This window comes from Hakea prostrata, chromosome 6 (genome assembly GCF_041222555.1).
Source record: "Hakea prostrata isolate BN-2017 chromosome 6, UWA_Hpros_2, whole genome shotgun sequence".
Lineage (NCBI taxonomy): Eukaryota > Viridiplantae > Streptophyta > Magnoliopsida > Proteales > Proteaceae > Hakea > Hakea prostrata.
Genome location: NC_142605.1, coordinates 25,362,463 through 25,384,946, shown reverse-complemented (window position 1 = coordinate 25,384,946; position 22,484 = coordinate 25,362,463). Strand labels below are relative to the sequence as shown.

The following is a 22,484-nucleotide window of genomic DNA, read 5'->3' as shown; positions in this document are numbered from 1 at the left end:
TATATACATGTTTTGGTAATCCTTTGCCTCCATATATTTAATTATGGTAGCCATGGTTGTTGAAGGGTTTACGGGTGTATAACATCACCATTGATGTAGTCTTCTTTTATTAAGGCTTTTTTTTTTTTTATATCAATTCTTATTTTCTATTATGAGGTTTTTTCATTATTTTAAGTTGTTTGGCATCTATTATCAGTTTTATTTTTATTTAAAATAATAGAAAAACTTCCAAAATTCATAATGAACTTTTTTTTCTATTATGAATTATGGTGAGAAATTTATTCTTTTCATTTATGCACAAGTTTACTTAAAATTTTATGGTTAAGATGAGGGTAAATTAGTCAATACACATTTTTTTATATAAAAATTATATTTTTTCCCCCTCTTTTATCACTTGCTCACTACTACTTACTAACAATTTTTTATTTTGACACCAAACTTATTTTTCATTCCATAATTTATTTTTGATAAAATTCATCAAACCATTTTTCATTCTTAACCAATAATGAATTAATTCTTGTACTTATTTCTTTAAAATATGCAAAATAGAGATTGAGAATTGATATAAAAAAGAGCCTATAAGTGTTTTCCACGGATCTACATGATATTGAAGTTTATAGAAAAATGATAACTTCCATTTGGACCCCATTAGGTTTCATTCAAGTAATTTTCTATCCAAACCAAATAAAATGATATTTTGTGTTTGTTTTCTCTCTGGTATTAAGAAAAAAATCAATTAAAGACACATCATTATTTTATAACTAAAAAATACTTTTATATTCTTTCCATGTCTTTTCTTCAACTTACCTAAATCTTGAATAGAGATATGAGACACTAATCGTTTGATATTAGAGCTAGTAAGCTTCTAACTAAATATGCTACCACTTGAAGAAAGGAAATTGAAAAATTATGAGGGTATTTTCGTTATAAAAATAACGATATATCCTTACAACCTTTTTTGGATACCACATAAGAGGCAAATGCTAACTATCATTTTCTAATAAAAATTACCCTAGAAAATAGCTACTATATAACTGGCTCAAAATATATCAAATATAGTACTTAGGGTGGGTTGTGGTTATAGGGGTTGAAGGTAGTATTATACAAAACCTAAATATTTATGTAGGGTCGATTAAGATATTTTAAGGAGTGAGAGTGATCAATATACTCGGAGGAGAGAATGAGAAAACCTAAATATTTATGTAAGGTCGATTAACTTTGTGAAGGTCATCAGTTGAACTTTATTTGGCTTGTTTCAACAATTCAATAATAAGAAAACTGGTGGTCTCCCCACTTCTAGTTGCTCTACTCCCACAAGCCCCACATATCTCCTACGATGACTAGGGGCAAACACAAATCTTCCTCAAAGACCAAATGTCAAAGGAGGCTACATTCCATCGCTACTGATAACCTTTTTGGAGCAACAACTACCATCTCCAACATCACGGTACCTCATGTCTTTCACCAACTGAAGTGGTATCATGTCTAGGTCCTCTGTATCTTCGGGCCAGCCATAGCCTTCTGTAATGCATATGGTTGTGGGCTCACTGACTAGTCCCTAGCTTCGATATATGGCAAGCTTGCCATCTTTACGATTGGCGCATGGGCAAGGGCCTCTAGTGGTGGAGTTCTCGCAGAGTTGTAGGTCATGCAAAATGTGGAGTCCTGATGAACATTGTCTCCAGAACTTCTAATTTGAAGCAGGACTTCAAGACTGGGTACCTAATATTAGCTTCACCTCGTCCCATGTTAGAGTCAACCAATGTACTTGAGATGTCTACAAACCGTTAGATTGGGATTTTCATTTTCCCATCATCAACCTTATGAGTCATCCGTTTGTGATTGGAGCTTAAGGAGAATGAAAATAATTGTTTGAGTTCTATTCTGTGCTTTGGTGGCGACGTTCATACTTTAAACCCTTTAAGATTTTCATTTAATTTATATGAAGAAAAACAAACACAAACACAGAATTACGTTATCAATTGTCATTTCTTAAAATTTGCACACATAATAAAGATCCATAAAGACTTTAGTTGTAAAAGATTGGATCATGATCAACGACTGAAAGCTGAAAATGCTACAACAGAATTTTGTCCTCCAAAGCCGAAAGAATTGGAAATTGCTGCAAAATGACACGAAGACATATATAAAATAAGTATCATATGGTAAATCTTGGCCAATTTGCCTCAGAGATATTATATGTGATTTACGCAGAAGATATCTACTCACCAACATTCACTTCATGTTGCCGCTTCTTGTTTGGAACTGTATCAAATTCTACAAATGGCTCAAGATTCTGTAATAGTTCAAGGAAAATTCAAGTATCAAGTTAGTTAAAGTAAAGAAACAAGAGAGAAGAAAAATTAACGCAGCGATTTAAGTAGTTCTGAATGCACTCTTTTTCTATCCTAAACTAAAGTAATACATACAAATTGATTTATTGTTGGATGAATCCACCCAGTAGTTATGGCTTTCAACACAGCAATGGCTTCTAGGGCCCCAGCAGCACCAAGACAGTGTCCTATCATAGACTGTTGTTGACAACCAAAAGGATTAAACCGTACGGTGAAGCAACAGAAGAGATAAGAACATAAACATAAACTGAAGACATGCAAAAAAGAGTTTTGAGGAAGAAAAAAGACAAACATGAAGATGGAAAGATAGAGAACCTTTGTAGCATTTATCTTCATCTCTGGAGAATACTTGAAAACTGTTTTTAAGGCATTGATCTCTGCTAGGTCGCCAGCAATTGTCGAAGTTGCATGTGCATTTATATAATTAACCTGGACAAGTACAATAAATGAATAAGTAGGTAGGTCACAAATTAAACAATAAAATTAATGTGTGGAGAAATTATTTCTCGATTCTAACTCAAAACCACTAGGTTGTGATGGAGCAACCTTACCATTGCACCTAAATGCTAGACCATGCATGCTTTAAAAAAATAGAGAACTCACCTCCTCTGGTGAGACACCAGCATGTTGAAGGCTTCTTTTGATACAAGATGAAACACCCAATCCATCAGCTCTTGGGTTGGTTAAGTGGTAAGCATCAGAGTTAACTGCACCTCCCAAGTATTCAGCAATAATTGGTGCATCACGCTTCATTGCATGTTCCAAACTCTCCAACACCTGCATGTTAACATATAGAAGCGGATAAATCAAGGAAGACAAACTTTCTTTTCCCCCTAAGATAACAAAATATTTCAGCCCAAGCAACTAAATAAGAAGAAAATGCCTAGAACATACCAAAACTCCAGCGCCTTCACCCATGACAAACCCATCTCTACCTTTGTCCCATGGCCTTGAAGCAGCTTGAGGATCATTATTTCTCTCTGATAAAGCTCTACAAGCTATAAACCCACCTAAGCTAAGAGGAGTAATTGCAGATTCAGTTCCACCAGCAATCATTAAATCAGCTTTTCCTGCCCTAATGTGATCGGCAGCAGCAACAAAGCAGTGATTGGAAGTGGCACAAGCAGTAGAAATCGAGTAGTTTGGACCCATAAAACCAAATTCAATTGCTAGCAATGCAGAGGCTGAGTTTGTCACTGAGAATGGAATCAGAAATGGATTTTTTATGCAACCTTTCTCCATTAGAGTTTGAGCTGCTTTAGCAAAAGCTAAATTCCCACCAATGCCTGATCCAACAATCACACCTGCTCTCTCCTTGTCCATCTGTGAATGTACAATAATGAAGAAAATACTATTATACCACAAATTTTCCTGTAAATAAGATTTTTCTCCTTCAAAAATGTTGAACCTGGATACGGATATTATTAGCATATACACATTAATTGAAAATAAATTTGAATATTTATAGATGCTATTATATGTTAACATCTTCTTTATTACAATTTGTGAAAATAAATAATTATTTAATAAGTTGTTTGTTACATTTATACGATTAACCAGCTCCTAGTTAAAATTGTGCAAATAAATATCAGGCAAGCACTTATATTAGTCACATGGCAAGTTAAATGAAATTAAAATTTTATTTATAATAGAAATCAAGGCTGCTCTTGCCCTAAATTCAGTTCTTCTATTCACATGAATAGAAAAATATTTGATTCGCATAATTTGATTAGTGACACGTGTCAAATCTCAGATCTTCTTCTTCTTTCAATAAATTAGTTAAAATAAAATTTATTACTATAAATCATTGTTTTACCTAATTTGTTTAAAAAAGAAGAACTTGCTTTGAGATTGGACACACGTTAGAATCCAACTTACAAATCAAAAAATTTCTTTTCCATATGGGTAGAGGATCTAAACTCCCTTGCCTTTGTAAAAATTCAACCTAAACAAGTATCTTTGTACTCTCCTAGCCTCTTGATTTAGTAAATTTCCTTTCTAAAGTCTCTGGGCTCAAAAGGTTGAGCCATTTATGAAAGTGAGATGGGAAATCAAAGAAAGTTAAATAACAACTAAGAGTTCACCACCTTAGAAAGTGCATTAGAGCCAAGGCCTGCATCACAGAGAGCTTTTGCACCAGCAACAAGAACATATTTGACATAATCATCAGGCTGCTGGTCCTGGATGTTCTTGATATAATCATCAGCCGCGAATTCATGGATTTGGCCGGCGAATTGAGTGGGGAACGAGGAGACATCGAAGCGGTCAATGGCGCCGATTCCACTCTTGCCTTCGAGGAGGGAATCATAGTAGGTATCAACATTGTTGCCAAAGACAGAGACAATGCCCATCCCTGTAATGACCACACGTTTCTTTGGATCCTTTTCTCTCTTGGGAGCAGAAGATGTTATTGGAACCACTGATGCAGCAGATATTGGCCCCTTCTTCATATTTGCTCTCTTGGCTCCTCCATTGGGTAGCTTGGAGCAGGAGGATTCTCTAAGGAAGGGCTCAATGGGTGTGACTTTGAAGGCTGGTGACTGGAGAGCTTGCATTTTAGCTTTAGCTGATATTGGCTATTGCTGCTTTGTGTTGTGAACGAAGAACTCACGAAGGTTACACACGTATATATCAACAGAGGTGAGAGATGATGGTACAAATTAAAGTTATCTCACCCAGTGGGGGGTTCAGATTGCTACCCGTATGGGTTTGGTGGGTACGTGAAGATTTAAACCATGTATAGATATGCATTCCACATCTTTAAGGTGGGTCTCCCAAGTTAGATCTTTTTCACCAAGTCTTTTCATACGGCTATACATTTACACTCACGAGTGGGGGACCTTACACTCACGGTCCTATTCATGTCAGGACAAGACTGTTGTGTGAGACAATCATATGAGTGCGAAAGTATAACTATATGGACAGACTAGATGGAGAAGATCCAAATTCAAGTCTCATACCTTCTGTAGGGTGGTATTTGTCCCACCTGTACCCTCTCATGCATGGGTAACTAAGTCAGAGTGCCCCAACCCTAAAACCCCCACCATCCCGTCCCAAAAAAAAAAAGATAAGAGAAGGGTCTGTTGCAATTTGCTCCAAACCAGACACTATTTTACCAATTATTTCAGAAACTGAAACTGCATGTATAATGGAGTCATGGGGTTCTGAGCATGTCTGGCAGAATGTCCGGTTACTCATCAGTATTCCTAGTTGTAAATATGGTGTTTGTGTCGTGACAGTGCACAGTTGCCAAGCAGTTGAGGAAGATAAATGAAGATAAATGGTTGACATTCTTGTAAATGCTTCCCATGTGAGTAACTATTGATTAGATTTTTGTACAAAGTTGGGTGATCGTTTGTATTAATGTTGCCCTAAATCAAGAATACCTGCCCCCCTACCACATTAATGGTGGAAGAGATCAAAACAATTTTCTCTTCCTTAATGAGTATCACCCCACACACACATTAATGGAGGAAGGGATCAAAACAATTCTCTCTTCCTTAATGAGTCTCATCCCCCCCCCCCCCCTTCAATTTAACCTATATAAGTTTAGGGCATGATTCATATGCTCTATTGGTAAATCCAAGGTTTGAAATGTGCTAACATTTCGAGTGTCATGGAAGTCTACAACCCTAAATCTCGACTACATTTTGCCGACATTTCAAGGTTATTTCGATCAGATGCCTTCCCTCTTCACTTGAGCACAAGATCCAAGCCTTTTGTGGTGAGTGGGGTTTCAACTTTCAATTAATTAGTCTAGGCGTTATCTCCCACGTTCTTAGCCCAATATGTTGTTGGTTCCCTTGCTTAGCAAAATCTGGATCGCTAACAAGTGTAGGAATAGTAGGGTACAACTAGCTAGAGGAGTTTATTGGTTGATGGTGGAGCCAATTGAATCCAATAAATTATTAGTGAAAAGAAGCAAGACAAGGGAGGAGAAGAAGATAACAATAAGCCGGCAGCGATCAGAAGCAACATTGCTAGCCTACTACTACTTCGGTCTTATCGATCTAGCACGGTAGCACCTCCTATGTCAATCTTCTCGATCTAGCATGACAACACCTCCCATGCCTCTGCTAGATCGATAATCTCCGATTACGAAGGGATTTAGACCACCAGCACATCAATTTCAGAGGTTGAGCAAATCTTTGCAAGAGAAAGAAGATGAGAAACCGTGACAAACAAGAGAGAAAATGCAAAAATGGATTTTAAAACTTCTGATATTTTGAATTTATTGCGATATTTTGAAATTATCGGCAATTTATTGCCAATTTTTGGCAAATCTCGTGTTGCCCCTTGTGTCATGTCAAGTTACACCAACACGGCGATATGTCACCAACATATTGTATCTTAGGCACATCACACAATTTAGATTTTTTTTTTTTTTTTTTTTGGTCAAAATCTGAATACTTGCATTAAGAGAAACAATTAATGCTAGGAAATCTAGAAGAACATAAAGATCTATCAATGAGAAATAGAGGTGGAATAGACCACCATGATTTAGAGAGGGAGTGTCTACAAGCACCCCTAGCAAGGAAGAGGGATAGCCCAATAAAGCTTGCACTATTGGTAAGAATTGATCTACAAACAAGAAACCTCAAGAGATTTGCAAACAAGAAGAGCATCTCTAATAGCTTCAATTTCCATGATTGAAGAGCTTGTAGCTAACCCAAGATGGCATTGGGCTGCAATAAAGGATCCACTAGCATCCCAAACAATGCAACCTCGTCCTCCCTTATTGGAATTGTTGTCCCATGCCCCATCCACAAAAGCCTGAAAAAGATCCAAATCCTCAATATGGGTAGTGGAAGATGGTGGTATAACATCTCTCCTATGCTCCAAATTAGTCACATAGTTAAGAATATATGCACATAAGAAAGAATAGTTAGTCATGGTAAATTGGACACAAACATTAACACCATATTATAATGTCGCATTTCTAGTCTTCCAAATGCACCAAAAAAGAGCACTCTGTAATTTATCTACCTATCTTTATCATCATACCCTTTGAATTTATTTTGAATGGACTCCATCCAATTGTGGATATGGACACCATGAAATTTGAGAGATCAAGACGCAAAGGAGAAAGTTTCCAACATTCACGAGCATGCGGACAAAATAACAAGGCATGTCTCACATCTTCAATTCCATTCCCGTAGACCAAATAAAAGGGGGTCAAAGACACTCTTCTTGTAAAGAGAGTACTACCTATTGCAAGAGCCTCATGAGAAGATCTCCATAAGAAATGTTTAATTTTTGGTAATGTAAGAATGTGCCATATTTTATTCCAAAAAAGTACAAACAAAAGATGACAAAACAATATTACCTTGTGCATCTGCTATAGAGAGGCATTTGAAAATATGTCAATTGAACCCTGAACTTTCCATTTTGGTCTTATAACAAATCCAATAATCCAGAGTATCAATAGCAAGGATTTGGATGGAAGAATGGCCTCAATCTCAAATGGGGCACAGAGGGACTGAAGAAGAGGCAAATTCCATTTAATCAAATCATGAACCCAAGTGGGGCTATGACTTTGAGGGGGGCTACCAATACACTTGAAAGGTAAAGATGGGATCCAAGGGTCTTTATATATGTGTATATTTGAATCATTACTAACAAGTTTCACAAGGTCTTGTTTGAGAACACCCCTCCCGGCAAGAATACTTTTCGAACCCTAAGAACCATAAAAAGGTGCAAAGCAATCTAGAAAGGGGGTGTCTTTGGTGTATAATTAACATGAATAAGCATACAAATGAATCAAAGCAAATTAGTCAATGATAATGTGTCCTCCATTTATTGGAAACCAAATCTAGCAAACCATCTCTAAGTCTCAACTGAATACTCCTCATAACAGATTAAGTAGATCTTAGCCTCTCACATATAAAAGCGCCTAAATATCCTAACCATCTTGGCCTCCTCATGCATAAGAGACCTGGAAATGCATATCCTAGCTGCCTTTGAAAGCCGTTAGCCACAGACAACCAACAACCTCCAGTAATTTTGTTCCATCGCTTAAGGTGAAATTACAATGTCCAATTGATGGAGCAGGGCAGAGCTACATTAGGGCCAAGTGGGGCATCACCCCCTTCCCCTAAAAAAAATATTTTAAAATATTCCATACGCTGTGTGTGGGTGCAAGCATACAAAGCATGGCTGGGTGGCCTTTTTTACTCCCATAGAGTAAGTACTAGTAGTTGTATGATGAGCAAATGTTCTGTGTCTGAAGCATGGTTACCACACCTGCTTAATAAGACCCTGTCAAGGCCCTGCCTTTGGTCCAATCTATGAGTGCAGACATCCTTACAATGGGGGCAGCACACACAATGTTGTAGCCGCTCCCAGACCAGAAGCTTTCTTCTTGTTTTATCTAGTTTCCTCATTTCACTTTCCCTAGAACACCTCCATTGCAACCCTTGAAGCATCAGAACTACCACCATTCCATGCTCATAGTTTTTCAGTTCTGGATCAATTAAGGAGTATTTGAGCATCATTGATGAATCTGCGTACCTAATTCAAGGGCTAATCAGTAAAGCTGAGTTCTTTTAACATACATAGAGTGGCTTCCTCTTCTATTACTTGAAATATTATTTGGGAAAGACTTTCAGGTGGTTATCAGGTGGATTCCTCTTCTATTCCTTCATGTGATTCCTACAATATTTCTTTCTCTGTAAATAGCCTGCAGCACCTTATTCAAAGTTCTATGTTCAGCTTTCTTCAAGTAGTAATATGTTTTCTAGTAACAAGACAGAATTACTTCAGATTTGATATTTGACTTTGTATATGCATCTCTTGGATTCTGGTGTCAGTTCCTGAGAGTGATTAGCTAGAATACCAGTTCTAGTATCACTTCTTTGTATTATAACAGTTCTACACTTCAAGCATCAGGTTAATGGGAGGGCAATAGCGATTTAATGGGTTCAACTAATAATCAGGATGAGGATTTGCCTTCAACCTCTAAACCTGCAATATGAGCAGTACAGCAAGACTATTGCGATTGATAGGAGTTCAAAGGACCTGAAAGTCTGGAATTTGAATCTTCACTCAAACACCATATTAATTCACTAGCAGCAAATGTATATCTCACCTGAAGACAAGCACAATTTCCTGAGAATTGGTCCCAGGTTGGATAATACACCAGAGGGGATTCGGAATTCTTCAGCCCCACTGATTTACATACTTAATCACCACTACATTGCAGTCCCTATTATATACAGGACCAGTGATCAAATCCACAACCTTCATATCTCTACAACCCATTACCTCATTTTTTTAAGTTGGTTTCTAATAGATAATACCTTTAACAGAGGCACATACCACGCATATACTCGCATCCAATTCCCCTGCCCTGCACATCCACCCATCCCTTAAACAATATAGAGAACTGCATAAGTAGATTAACTTGATTTTTAACTAATTCAACTTGTTAAAAGTGAAAGGTCCCAAAGAGATCTGGTGCTGAGTTCATAGAGATATAACCAAGAAATTCTCCAGTAAATCAAATGCAAGATAACTGCCACTACAATTATGGGTAAAAATGGGACTGGTGTCTTAAAAGGATAAAACCATAAAATGAATATGCAGATGTAAGAAACTATCTAGATGGAAGATTCTCTTTTACTTCTAATCGATGAAGAGATTAGCCCCAGACCAAAGTCCAGATTTCAAATAGCTCTAGTTAGGAATACACATGAAATTAGTATCCACAAGTCTTTGTTTATCCAAACTCTTTATGAGCTATTTAAAGATAATCCTGAGAATAGAACCAGAGTCGGATTCAGACATCAATAGCAACACCTATGCTTCTATTTTCAGAAACAAGAGAAATTTAACAAACCCATAAAGTAGAATGGTAAATTCATTCAGTGAACAGTTTTTAAAGAAGCCAAAGGAAAATCACTGGATAGAATATATTTAATTTCTATCTCCTAATTTTACAAGAAAAGTTACAGCACGAATTCTCTTTTTTTTTTTCGGCAGAGCAGGAATTCTATTCTTAACTTGAGAAGGCACAACTACTGCACAACCATTTAATTTTATCTATAGATGCAGTAGAACAGATTTTCTTTATTTCATGTTCCCACTTCTAATCATTCAAGGGAAGTTTTAAGAACAAAACTGGAGTTGAATTACAAGTAATTTAAGAGAGGTAAAGAGATACCGAGGAACCCAATGTCGCCTTTCCCGTAAAGAAAAACAAGCTCATCTCACCAATTATTTCAAAATCTCAGCAACAAAACAATTCCCATCTTCAATTCTCTGAATCATTCCCGAAGAGCTTCATCCTTGTCAAAGGAGTCTGCAGAAAGCCCTCGACATCAAATTTCTTTGGCGAAAGATCATGGTACTTCGCAAACTGTTCTCTTGCCTCCTTGTTTCGATCAAGCATGCTATAAATCACACCTCGGCAGAAATAAGGCCTGTAATCTTCTGGGTCTTCCATGGCTAGTTCTTCGTAACTCATTAAAGCCTCATCAACATTTTTCTGAAGAAATTGAATCTGAGCCATTATTAGCCTCACATCACGCGCTTCCTTACTCTTCTGCTCTTCCTCTGCAAGTTGCAGTGCCTCTTCGAGACGCTTTAGAACAGCCACTCCTTCTCCACAACGGTCCATAAGTATGGCATTCTCGAATAGGGCTTCGAAAGAGAGAGGATTTACCGCCAAAATATCTTCGTAAGCCTTTCGAGCTTCACCTCTCTCTCCCATCTCATTCAACAACCTCGCTATCAAAAACTTCCATTCCACCTCCGACGGTTGAACCTCAACCAAGCGTTTCAGGATCTTCAAAGCTTCCTCGTCTTCTCCGTCTTCGAGTTTCTGTTGTAAGAGAGATTTCAACGCATCAACTGCATCAGAGTGCGACTCAAGAAACTGCGTAAGAGGCGATTCCTTGGTTTCTTCGTCTTCAAACCCCTGCTTCTCCTCCGTCATTGTGGCCGGTGCCTCAGCTTTCGCTGGCAACCCATTAAACCTTCCGAGCGTCAAAGCAGCGACTGTAGTAGTCAAGATGAAAGCTCCAGCTGCGTTCTTGATATTCCGAATAACAGAGTTTTTCTCTCCTCCAGTCGATGAAACGCCATTAGCAGACACCCTAAGTTGACAAGTTGAGGTTTTTCGGGTGGAGAATCGGAGATTCGAAGGAAGCCATTGTTGGGTAATTGGAGATGAATGAGAACCAAAGAGAAGCAGATTGGGTCTTCCGCCATGGGCAACGACTCCTCGGCTTAGAGAAATATCCATGACTTGGGGGATTTTTGGGCGGAGAAGGAAAATTTGGCTTCTTGTCTTTTGGCTATTTAGGGCTGTCGTTTGCCACGCTGCCAGCAGAATTCATTTGCCTTGTAACAATAGCGATAGTAGCGATTACTCCAACACAATCTAATTTTTCAAATCTATAATATTTGCCTTTTTTACCCCGCAAAAAAAACATAATTCATGCATTTTAAGCGTCTAAAATGAACACCAATAGACCTATTCGTTAAGACTTCTAATTTTTTCAAGATCAAAAGGCAAAGCTCTGTCTTATATTTAAATTATATGTAAAATTATCTTTCTGAAGATGCACTCAAATGGCACGTAAACTAACTCGAACAAATCTCAATTTCTAAAAAGAGAAATCTATAACATTTGCTTTTAGTGTATAGAAAAAATGTTCCTCACCATGAAAATGTATACGACATCAAATCAATAATATCAAACAGATTGAACATCAATGCAATGCGAAACTGATATACACCAACTGATATGGACACTAAGATTCTTGAAATAATGCATGCTTGAATGAATCTCATCATCTTGCAAATTTCAACTCAACTGCGCTTCACCTTCTAAATTGACCTGATCAGAAGTATAAGAAAGCATTTGCATGGTTTGAGCTTTAAAAAGAGTATGGTTGTGTGATTCACAGTCGCATTGGGATGAATTTCATCTCTGGTTATTGGACAGTTGAGACTACTGCAACTAGAAACTGGTGAGAGTTGGGACTCATTCAAGGATGACCAAACAATCAAATGGTATTGTTGGAAGCATTTAGAGTTGTATTAACAGCTGAAACACACTTCAATTTCATAATGCGATGCTGTAGGTGCACGACGGAGTATGGTAGAACTGTAAGAACTGTTGGCATGATTAAATTTCAAGGTTTTCCATTTAAGATATACCTACATATTAATTTTATGCAGGACTAACCAGTACAAATCAATTTCTCCAACCAAGTTTTCTCATTCCCCTTGATTTTATCTGTTTACATGCTTGAAGGTAAATCCCTCAAAAGTCCTGTGCTCCTTGCCTCTTCTTTTCCTATGGGCCAAAACAATCTCTTGTTCTGCACAGTGATATCTGGGTTGTATACTTTTTTTTTACCATCCTGTAATCTGTTCCGAGATGTAACTCAGAAGCTTCAATTTGAGGTACATTGTTTCATCAATGAAGACAATCTGTATCAGAGATTTTATGTCACCAGGTTCTAATAAACCAACTTGACCATACCACAATTATAGCTGTATTTCATGAAAATGCTAAAGACATTGTATAAGTAGGAGACATTAAAAAAAAAATTAAATATATGACAAACTTTATACATTTTTTGAACCCAGCAATATTTACAGCAAGAATGGGGAAAACCTAAAGACATCAAACAGCAGCCAAGGGAGAAGGCCATCAAATTCCCAACCTCTTTACACCACATTCTGAGCAAAACTTGGACGTCTCTCTCAAATAAGGAGCCCCACATTCATCACAGAACTTTGCAGGGCTTGTTGGCTGGAAAACAAGCACAAGAGTGTCAGTGATTTTTCTCCATGAGATTTGTCTCTAAACAAAATCTCGAAAAACCACCACCCAAGAACAGAAGAAACATCCATTGAAAACTAAATCTACTAGAACTTCAAATATTAGGAAAGTAAAGCAGATTAAGGTTTTTTTGGTTCATAATACAATACTTCCATACCAACAAAACTTTACCACATGCTACACAATGAAACTGATCAAACGTCAAATTGTTAAAATAGTACTTTTTGTCTAGCAATAGACTCAAGTCACTAAACTAAATACAATGCAGCAAGAATCCAAGAGTTGGGGAGCAAGCAGAAAGTACAAGAAAACCTTCTCTTTGTATATAGATAACCAATTTACTTTCAAAAGTGGGGAAACTAGCCCAAGTGACCTGCTTGGTATAATGGCTCTCATTTTAGTCACTATTTTGCTTTAGCAGTGACTGCTTCTTTTCGACAATGTGGCGCAAGCACCCAATCTGTTTGTTTACATTTTAAACAAAACAAATAAACCATTGCCTGACTATCATATATGGGATCTGCATTACTGTAGATTTATATGCCTGACTATCATATACGGGATCTGAAATACTGTAGATTTATTTATAATTCACGGAGTTTTTGCTGAATGCAACTCAGGAATGTCAGTGGGACTCTAGCCAGTTAACAGAGGTCTTCTCTTCAGTGCACTACTGAAGTTTCATAGACATTTGCTGTCTTTCGAATGCTATAACAAAGAGCTGCCTCTTCCATTCCAAATGGATGCTATTGTTCATTTCAAAGTTTCTATGGACATCTCTATCTTGGGTATTCAAGGAATCATCCTTGATAGCTAAAAAATCTGCTGGTCTACTAATCCCTGATCTAGATCTCAGCCAATCCCACCTAGAATCAGTTCTTCAAGACTACCAATAAATCTAAAAGCACATCTTTACATCCATACCTCACCCTCTTTGTTTTGTTATCTGTTCTTGTCTTCACCAAACACAGATTCCAAAGTCCCAACCCCCATCTCCACCTTCCCTTTATTCTTCTAGTTCTTCTTGTTTGTGTGTCCATGACAGATAATAAGATGCATACCATCTTCCTGCCTCATTGGAAACTTGAACTTCTTGTTGTCTAATCTAGGAAGAATTAGACACCTGTAGCTCTTCTTTTTTGTCTTGATCCAACAAACAACTGGGTGGAGCTAAACCTGCAAATGGATAGCCAAAATCCGCCTCCGAGTTTGCATTCATGTTCATTTAAGGGTGTTTGTATCCTAAAATTTTCTTACCGGAAAATATCTGTATCCGTCCGATAAGCAACCGGACTCGGATTCGGATAATATCCGGATAGAGTAAAGTATTCAACATTTTTTTCTCCTAAAAGGGATGATAATCATATTTGAAAACCGGTAATCAATAACTGGATAATCGAAAATAAAAAATTGCCCGGTTAGGGTAAAGTATTAAAAACTTCTCTCTAAAAAAGGGCTGATAATCAAATTTGGAAACCGGTAATCGATAACCGAAAATTGGAAATTGAAAATTAAAAAAAAAATGGACAATTACCAATCAATAATCGGATAGTTTATCGGATCGGATTATTATTTGATATTCGAAAAAGTTTCAAATTCGAATTCAGATGCCTTCTATAAATTTCTGCCGGATTCGGATTCGGATACTGATGTATCCGAGCTGAATCCGATCCATTTATAGGTCTAGGTGGAGCTTAATGTAGCACTTCTTTGCTCTCTGATTCTTCATAGTTCACTGGAACACATCTCACTAGATTTCATTATCTTGCCTAACAGATGCCTAAGTGTTACATGGACCATATAGATCTAGGCAAAACAATGAGCATCCTTAAATCTTCACAGCAGGGGCAGCTTGGAGCTGAGACAAATGACCCAAATTTGACTGCAGCTCCTACTGCTTTGTATTTTCCCTCTTCCCAAACATTCTTGTCCTGCATAATATTAGATCAGCTGATCCAAATCCTATCTGTCCAACCAACACTCGCATACATGAATAACAACAACAACAAGCCTTGTCTCAACTAAATGGGTTCGGCTACATGGATTCTTGCCTTCCCAATCAGCTTTGTTTGCGGCCATACTAGATACAAGGCCTAAGCTACACATATCCTTTCTCACACTTCTCTTAAGGTTATCTTAGGTCTACCCCTAGCTCTTCTAATTCCTTTAATCTAGATTAATCACTTCTTTGTACAAGGGCATCTACAGGTCTCCATTGAACGTGGTTGTGCCACCTCAAGCGATTTTCTCATAGCTTACCACTTATCGAAGCTCCTTCTAGACAAGCTCTAATATGATCATTCCTTATCTTATCCTTCCTAGTTTTGTCACTCATCCATCTTAGCATCCTCATTTTTGCTACACTAAGTTTATCTATATGATATTTCTTAAGAACCCAACACTCTGCACCATATACATCATAGCTGGTCATACAATGGTCCTATAGAATTTTCCTTTGAGCTTTAAAGGGAAACGTCAATCACAAAACTCACATACATGTATTGGTCAAAAATATTGCATTGGCAACTACAATCTGCCAGATTAGATCCTGATACTCAAATGTCATGCAATGAAGTATGCACTGGAGACAACTTGATTACAGTGCATTACATATCTTGACATATCAGTACAATGAAATGGAAAGTATCTTATAGGTTATTCACATCAATTACAGCTTGAAGATATCATATTCGCTTGCATGCATTATATTGATCATTTATACCAAATTTAATTGAATTTTTTAGGTTGAACTAATTCAGACCTGGTTGCACCTACACATTTTAACCTACCACAAAACCACTTGCCTACTCCACAGAACATGTTGAAAAGACATAAACGTTTATAGCCATTTTAATATCTTAATGCATGTACATTTTCACCTAATTAAATTAGATTTCCATATATTCTTTACATCTATAAGAACATTGATTTGTCTTTCTAGATTGTAGCTGCTACTCCATGTTCTCAAATGTTTCATGCCAATAAGAGATACAATATAAACTTTTCCCCCACCATTGGATCTTTTGCTTCTTTGATACAATCAAGATTTAAGCTCCCAATGGCCAATGACACAGATCAACCACAGGGAATCATCAAATGCAGTATGTTGACTTGAAAACTCAGGATTCAACCACTAAATCCAAGACTCTCCAAAAAGACCTAAATTTTAACAGAAAAAATGGCAAGAACACAAAATAGGAATATTCCATTAATCTACAAACAAATTCCACCATTTCCCAAGAATTATGTCCACGAAGTGAACTCCAAGGGCATTCTTTTGAAGTTTGACATTTGTCCAACTCATACAAAAAGGCCAAACCCAGAGAACAAAGCTCCCGTGTTTAGCAAGATCTGGAATTTATGCTGCCTTATCCAACTAATAGATTCACAACCTGGAGATATTAACTACAGAGAAATCAGATAACTCTTAGGGCATCAAACCATTTACCCATCTGGAGTGGGAGAGTATGATAGACTGCCAATCTCATAACTGAACCTCTGGATCACCACATTTTACACAGAAAAATATGCGCTTATATATGAGTGTGCATGTGCACAGGTGAGAGGGGGAAAAATCATGTTACAAAATAGAACAGAGGAGTAAAGATTATTAGCCAGGGAAACTGTCAACCAAAAATGGGCAAACAAATGTCATTCAAAACACAATGAACTAAGGACATTTTTAAAGGGGATATCCTATTTTAAGGTAAACTAAATTTGAAGTAACTAGTCTTAGTAAATCACAAAATGACTTTTCAATAACTCTAACTAAAATTCCAATTCCAGGCAAGTAAAAGTGACTAGATTAAAAAGAAAATTGTGCATCATTTCTCCCCCACCCCCCCCAAAAAAAAAAGAATACTCACCAGAACATGCAAGCGCCCTCCAACATGGCCTCCAGTGAGGGGTTGCAAGCAGGACATATGTTGTGCCATAGTTGGTGATTGATGGCCATGTGAAATCTCAGGAATGTGTGAAGAAGGTCCACACGGATGTGGATGAGAGAAATGCATCATGTGTTGATTATGTTGAATGGGTTGACTATGAGGTTGGAGTGGATGAAACTGGTTTTGCTGTGAAAGTTGTTGTATGTGATGTTTGGATTGAGAAGGCTGCTGATTCTGCGGCTGCCAAGAGGAAAAAGAATATAAAGCTCCATAATTATGTTGTTTGCAAGTCTATATTTTTGCGACATAAAAGCTTAAGCACCATCCAGTTACCAGTTCTACAATCAACCCAAATAGTATTTGTAACTCCTAACCAAATGAATACAGCACATATTATAGTGTCTAGTTTCTATTTGAATCTTTTCTCATGCCCAAGCATGGTACTACGCATAAATACGTGAATCTGAGAGAACACAATTTCGGTCTGGTTCTCTTGAAAAAATCTGTGTCAACAAGAAGGCCAGGAAAACCACAATTTCTGTCTGCCTATCCACAATTTCCCTTACAAAAATGAGTATCTGAGCTGTCCAGATGACACTGTCCTTTACGATAAGTAAAAGGCCAAAAAGGCAAGGGAAAGCACAATAACTATCTTTCAATGGGACAGAAACCTAAAGGAGTGATTTCCTAGATTTTCCTTACAACGAAAAAGACTCAGCCAGTTGAGAAAAAGTACACTAGGGGAAATTGAAGTTATAGAGAAAGTTCATACTTCATTAAGAGGGCGGAACCCTGAGGTTGTAGCCATTGCACAAGAATTATCTCCACCAGAAAATGCCTGATTGCATTCAGTCATAGGAGAAAACTCAGCATCCTCCATAAAAGTAGTAATAAAACTTGCATGTAAAAGGATGCTACAAGCTTACTGGCAACCCAGGAATGTTGGACACGGAATGAGATGCAACACGTCTATACTTATGCCTGGGTGAGTAGAACTTATAGTCTCGAGCTGAGACAGCTACTTCCTCCCGACCTGTCAACCGTTTGAACCTGGAATTAAGAAAAAGTTGTCACACATAAAGCATAAAGGACATATATATTGAAATAAAATCCATATTCAACAGTATTAATAACTGAACAACAAAGAACAATCTATTTCCCAAAATATAAACCACAGTATGTAATATTTAATGCACAACTTATATATTAGAACAGAGAGATCCTCAGAAATTCAAGAAGAGGGATCTTTAGAGTAAAGACCCTATGCGACCGGCAGCCAGCCATAGTATGAGAATCAGCATGCTCCTCCACACTGCTGAGCATGAGAAAACAAGATAGTATCGCACATAAAAGATCATGGAATAGATCGAGGTTAGTCCTTCACAATCTGGAAGTTCAACAATAACATCTTGATGACTTTCCACCCAAAATCCAGAGCTTCAAGCTGAAAAGACCCTACCAGGGCCATAAACCTTGGAATTGCACACTACCCTAGCAGTCTGGGACTAACACCTCCCCAATGCCTGACCATGTAGCTGAACTCACTGCATTACTAAGACACTATGAACTTACTGCAGTAATATGAACAGCGAAACCATTCTGTCAGACCCAAATTATTTTATGCATCTTCTTATTTCTGCTTCTTCAGAACCAATTTCAGGCACAAATTTTCTCCTTCAACCAGTTACAAGTTATTCTTGAAATAATCTCAAATAACCTATCACATTGCAAATCAATAGATTGTTTAGCCTACAAGTGTAGTCCTATATACACTACCGACCTTTTAATTGCACCTTTTACTGTTCTAAAATGCTCAAATAAGAGAGCAGGCGTTGATGCAATGGTAAGGTTGCTCACTTTTCGAGTCTTGAAACAGCCTCTTTGCAAAAGCAGTTAAGGCTGCCTACATTATGACCCTCCCCAGACTCTGCAGTGGCAGGAGCCATGTGCACTAGGTATGTCTTCCAATCTTTTATTGAATTGAGAGTCACACTGATCTAAATCCAATACCAAAAAAAGAGGCACTCTGACAATTCATCTTAAGAATCATGCAACTCTAATTAGTAGCTAAAGTGATCCCACAATTTCCAAGAATTAAAAGCAATTGAATTTTTCTTGCCTGTTACATGATGCAGCCTCCTCTAATCACCCACCACCCCCCTTCCCAAAAGTGGGGGAAAAAAAGCCCTTCATCATTGTTCTCTTCCTTCTTGCATTGGAGAAATTGGTTTGTACAGTGTTTTCATTGTCCAAAAGGTACAAAACTATAGACTTAGGGAATAAAACCAGCCAATGATTTCAATTCTCAGATTTCTAGCATGCGACTCAGTTCTGATGATGATAGGAGGAACACATCAATAATGTCCTAATACAATACTATGAATCAGGATAAGCAGGGCTTGAGAGGAAAGGCATATAGTGCTCAAACAAATAAGGGTAAAGCCATCGCGAATTAGGGAAAATCCCACATATTATCAGTCTTGGTCATCCTTTCCATCTATCTAAGAATGAATTATATAGCCTTTGTTACGTCTTGTCATAGTGTGGTTTACTTCCAACACCTCAAAACTGGTGGCATTATGCACAGTAACTAAATATGTGTTCAAAATCTCCTCCATCTAAGTGATGTCTCATATAGTTAGCCAGGCTAACCATATTTGACGCATTATTTATGACCATGTCTTCAGGTAACTCTGCGCATACTCATTTGAGTCTTATACCAAACCATAAGTTGTGGGTGAAACTTTGTATTTGATTCCTGAATCGTATCTACAAGCGTAACATAAACACCCCATCCCAATCCAAGACTATTGCTGAAATGATTCTAGAAAAAAACAGACTCCTACATACACCTATTTTGAAATTGATTTGACTTTTACTAACCAAAACCACCAGCCAACTTCCTCCCCTCCCCCACCCTTCCCCCACCCCCAAACAAAAAACAGTTGGGGGACCTCCAAAAGATGCTGTCAAAGCCTAATTTATGCACCAGCAACAACAAACATGACAGGAGGCCCAGACTAAATGATACACAGGCAAAAGAGGAGATTTCTATTTACCATTCTGCATCATCTGTAGGCAAACTATTTGGCTTTTCAACAATAATTAAACCATTGACTACTACAAAACGAACCCGCTTCTCTTCTTGTATTACTAGTTCAGGAAATCTTGTCCTTGTCTCAAGAGATGTTGCCAATTCTCTTCGTTTAAATGTGCACGGTCCTACATAGGAAAATATCATGTCACAATCCAATATGTAAAGAATATGACAATAACTCATAAACGGAGCAGCAAGTAAAGCATAAAAGTATATTTCCAGAGTCATAAACCAAAAGACTCTCCTTCTATCCTTTGCATTAATTACATAAACATGGCCATTTCAATACCTTTCCTTGGGAATTTTTTGGCTAGGCTTCTGTACAAACCTCCAGCTGCTTCAAGGGCAACCCCAATGTTCTTCTCACGAGTGCCATCCAAGGAAGCAAGTCTCATATTCACATCATTTACCAACGTCTCATACAAATTTGCCACATACATCAAGGGCAAGACAAACCTTGGATCACCTTCATATTGGACTTCTTTATGCTTCCTCTTGTTTAGTTTATCTTGGCATGATTGAGCACCATATTCTGACTCAGTGTCGGCCACTTCTATGACATGATCTCGGACAAAATTATCCACAATTATTTGCAAAAATCTAGCTCTTGCCGTTTCAATTGGTACAACATCTGGTTCAACATTCAAAACTAGTCAGTCTGACACACTCAACAGGGGAAAGAAATAATCATCATATCTAGAGAAATCCTCCAAAGAGAATACAGAATAATTTATATCAAACTAACAAAACAAAAATTGCTAATCACCTTCACTACTCAAAATATTGTAAGACGGCCTTGAAGACCCACTATTTTCCAGACCAGAGCGATCTTCTTCCACTCCAACACCATGAAGCGATATAGAACTCCTATAAGATTCATGCAGGCATTCCTGAACCCCATAAAAGCAAGCAAACACTTTCTTTTGTTATCAAGGCAAACCCCTTAACCAAACTTCAGATTACAGTCAACATACACAACCAAGGCCGAGAAATACATATCTAATAAGTAAAATAAAAATTTAACTCAAATTTTAAAGCTTTTGCCACTCAAAAAGATACTAAGTACTAAAGAGTGTGAAAAATCAGAAAAATGATATGTTCCACTTCATTTGAGAGTATTCGAGTTTAAAAGGTACGTAAAAACAGAAGAAAGCTCGAAGAATCAAACTTACAACTGAATTGGAACCATCGTCATTCTCCAAGCTATCTTCTGTCACTCCATCACGATCCACGTCACTAATCCCATCAATCTCCCCTGGCCTACCATCTACAGTGTTGAGATCGTGCAAAGAGCTTCCAATAAATGAATTCGCAGACCTCAGGTTGTAGTGCGACCCAGGGACCCTCGTTCCCATCACTCAAAACAAAAGGACCCCAAAAACCCTAGAAGAAAAAAAAATAAAGCTTACAAAAATTAAAGATTGCAAACCAGCGATCGATAGTAGTTCCCACCATTTCTTCTTCCTCCTCTTCAGAGGAATTCAAGTCTGAAGTATTCTGAAGTCCAAAAAAAAGCCATGAAAGATTTTCCAGTTATCTTCCCGCTTCAGTTTGAAAAACCCAGAAGACAAAGGGGAACACGTCAATTAACAACTATGTTCAGTTCGGTTTTTGCGCGGCAAGAATGACACAGAGATGGAGAGACAGAGAGAAAGAGAGAGAGAGGGTGAGTTCTGAGAGTTCCAAACCTGTGAGGCTCTGACCGTACCTGAGCTTTTGCGTTCCGAAACCAGTTTCCAAGCCTCTCTACGACTTCCACGCCTTCTTCCAAACCGGCAACGATAGCTGATTTTAAATAGTTAAGATGTCATTTTACTAAATTACCCTTACCCTTTTTCAATGGAATATGAAAATCTAAAAAAACCACGTCAGCACTACGATTTCAAAATTTCAAATACTAAAGCCCTGATATGAGTGTCCTTAAATCACACTATATGATTTCTTTTAGAAATCCAATGTGATTCTAATTTCTAACCACCCCACAAAAAAAAAAAAATTCCAATGTGATTATGATGGTAGGAAATTACAAGTATTAAATTTTTTCTTCTCTTTTGATAAAACCAACTGTTCAATTTTAAAAATATCACATATCATCGTGAACCATGCAAGAGATTTACAACAGAAAACTTTAGTTCATGATATACTAATTTTTTACTAAATTTAAAAAAATATATCAAAGTTTGATGAGATATGCATATGTAGAACTCTAGAAATGTTTACCATGTGACCATTCAATCTAAAATGCCATGGAACAAGGGGGAGGGGCGCAGCAAAAATTAAAGTCTTACAAATGGGGATGAGATTATATATTTTTGATATTCTTAGATCTTACTAGCTGGGGGAGCCTTGTA

At 37.5% G+C, this 22,484-nt stretch overlaps 3 protein-coding genes across 6 annotated transcripts; all 3 read right to left on the bottom strand.

The window, feature by feature from the left end:
* Nucleotides 1–2,054: 2,054 nt before the first annotated feature.
* Nucleotides 2,055–4,909, bottom strand: LOC149012872 (3-oxoacyl-[acyl-carrier-protein] synthase I, chloroplastic-like). Its single transcript, XM_089157674.1, has 7 exons — nucleotides 4,442–4,909; nucleotides 3,249–3,677; nucleotides 2,958–3,131; nucleotides 2,670–2,783; nucleotides 2,430–2,531; nucleotides 2,230–2,296; nucleotides 2,055–2,122 (listed from the first exon to the last, which is right to left on the bottom strand). The coding sequence occupies exons 1-7, from the start codon at nucleotides 4,907–4,909 to the stop codon at nucleotides 2,055–2,057; spliced, it is 1,422 nt and encodes a 473-aa protein (XP_089013800.1).
* A 1,894-nt stretch (nucleotides 4,910–6,803) lies between these two features.
* On the bottom strand, nucleotides 6,804–11,658 carry LOC149012871 (Protein prenylyltransferase superfamily protein). The gene is made up of 2 exons (XM_089159989.1): nucleotides 10,516–11,658; nucleotides 6,804–7,127 (listed from the first exon to the last, which is right to left on the bottom strand). The coding sequence occupies exon 1, from the start codon at nucleotides 11,596–11,598 to the stop codon at nucleotides 10,606–10,608; it is 993 nt and encodes a 330-aa protein (XP_089016115.1). The 5' UTR covers nucleotides 11,599–11,658; the 3' UTR covers nucleotides 6,804–7,127; nucleotides 10,516–10,605.
* A 357-nt stretch (nucleotides 11,659–12,015) lies between these two features.
* Nucleotides 12,016–21,893, bottom strand: LOC149012870 (PPR containing protein). Of its 4 annotated transcripts, none has more exons than XM_089159601.1 (9): nucleotides 21,842–21,893; nucleotides 21,306–21,630; nucleotides 20,900–21,023; nucleotides 20,423–20,764; nucleotides 20,096–20,258; nucleotides 17,963–18,086; nucleotides 17,809–17,874; nucleotides 17,016–17,276; nucleotides 12,016–13,119 (listed from the first exon to the last, which is right to left on the bottom strand). In XM_089159601.1, exons 2-9 carry the CDS (start codon nucleotides 21,486–21,488, stop codon nucleotides 13,018–13,020), a joined length of 1,365 nt encoding a protein of 454 aa, XP_089015727.1. In that variant the 5' UTR covers nucleotides 21,489–21,630; nucleotides 21,842–21,893; the 3' UTR covers nucleotides 12,016–13,017. The 4 variants fall into 4 exon arrangements, with proteins under 4 accessions (XP_089015727.1, XP_089015729.1, XP_089015728.1 ...); XM_089159603.1 differs by having other exon boundaries at nucleotides 21,306–21,516; nucleotides 21,842–21,890; XM_089159602.1 differs by having other exon boundaries at nucleotides 21,822–21,886.
* Between the last annotated feature and the right edge of the window lie 591 nt (nucleotides 21,894–22,484).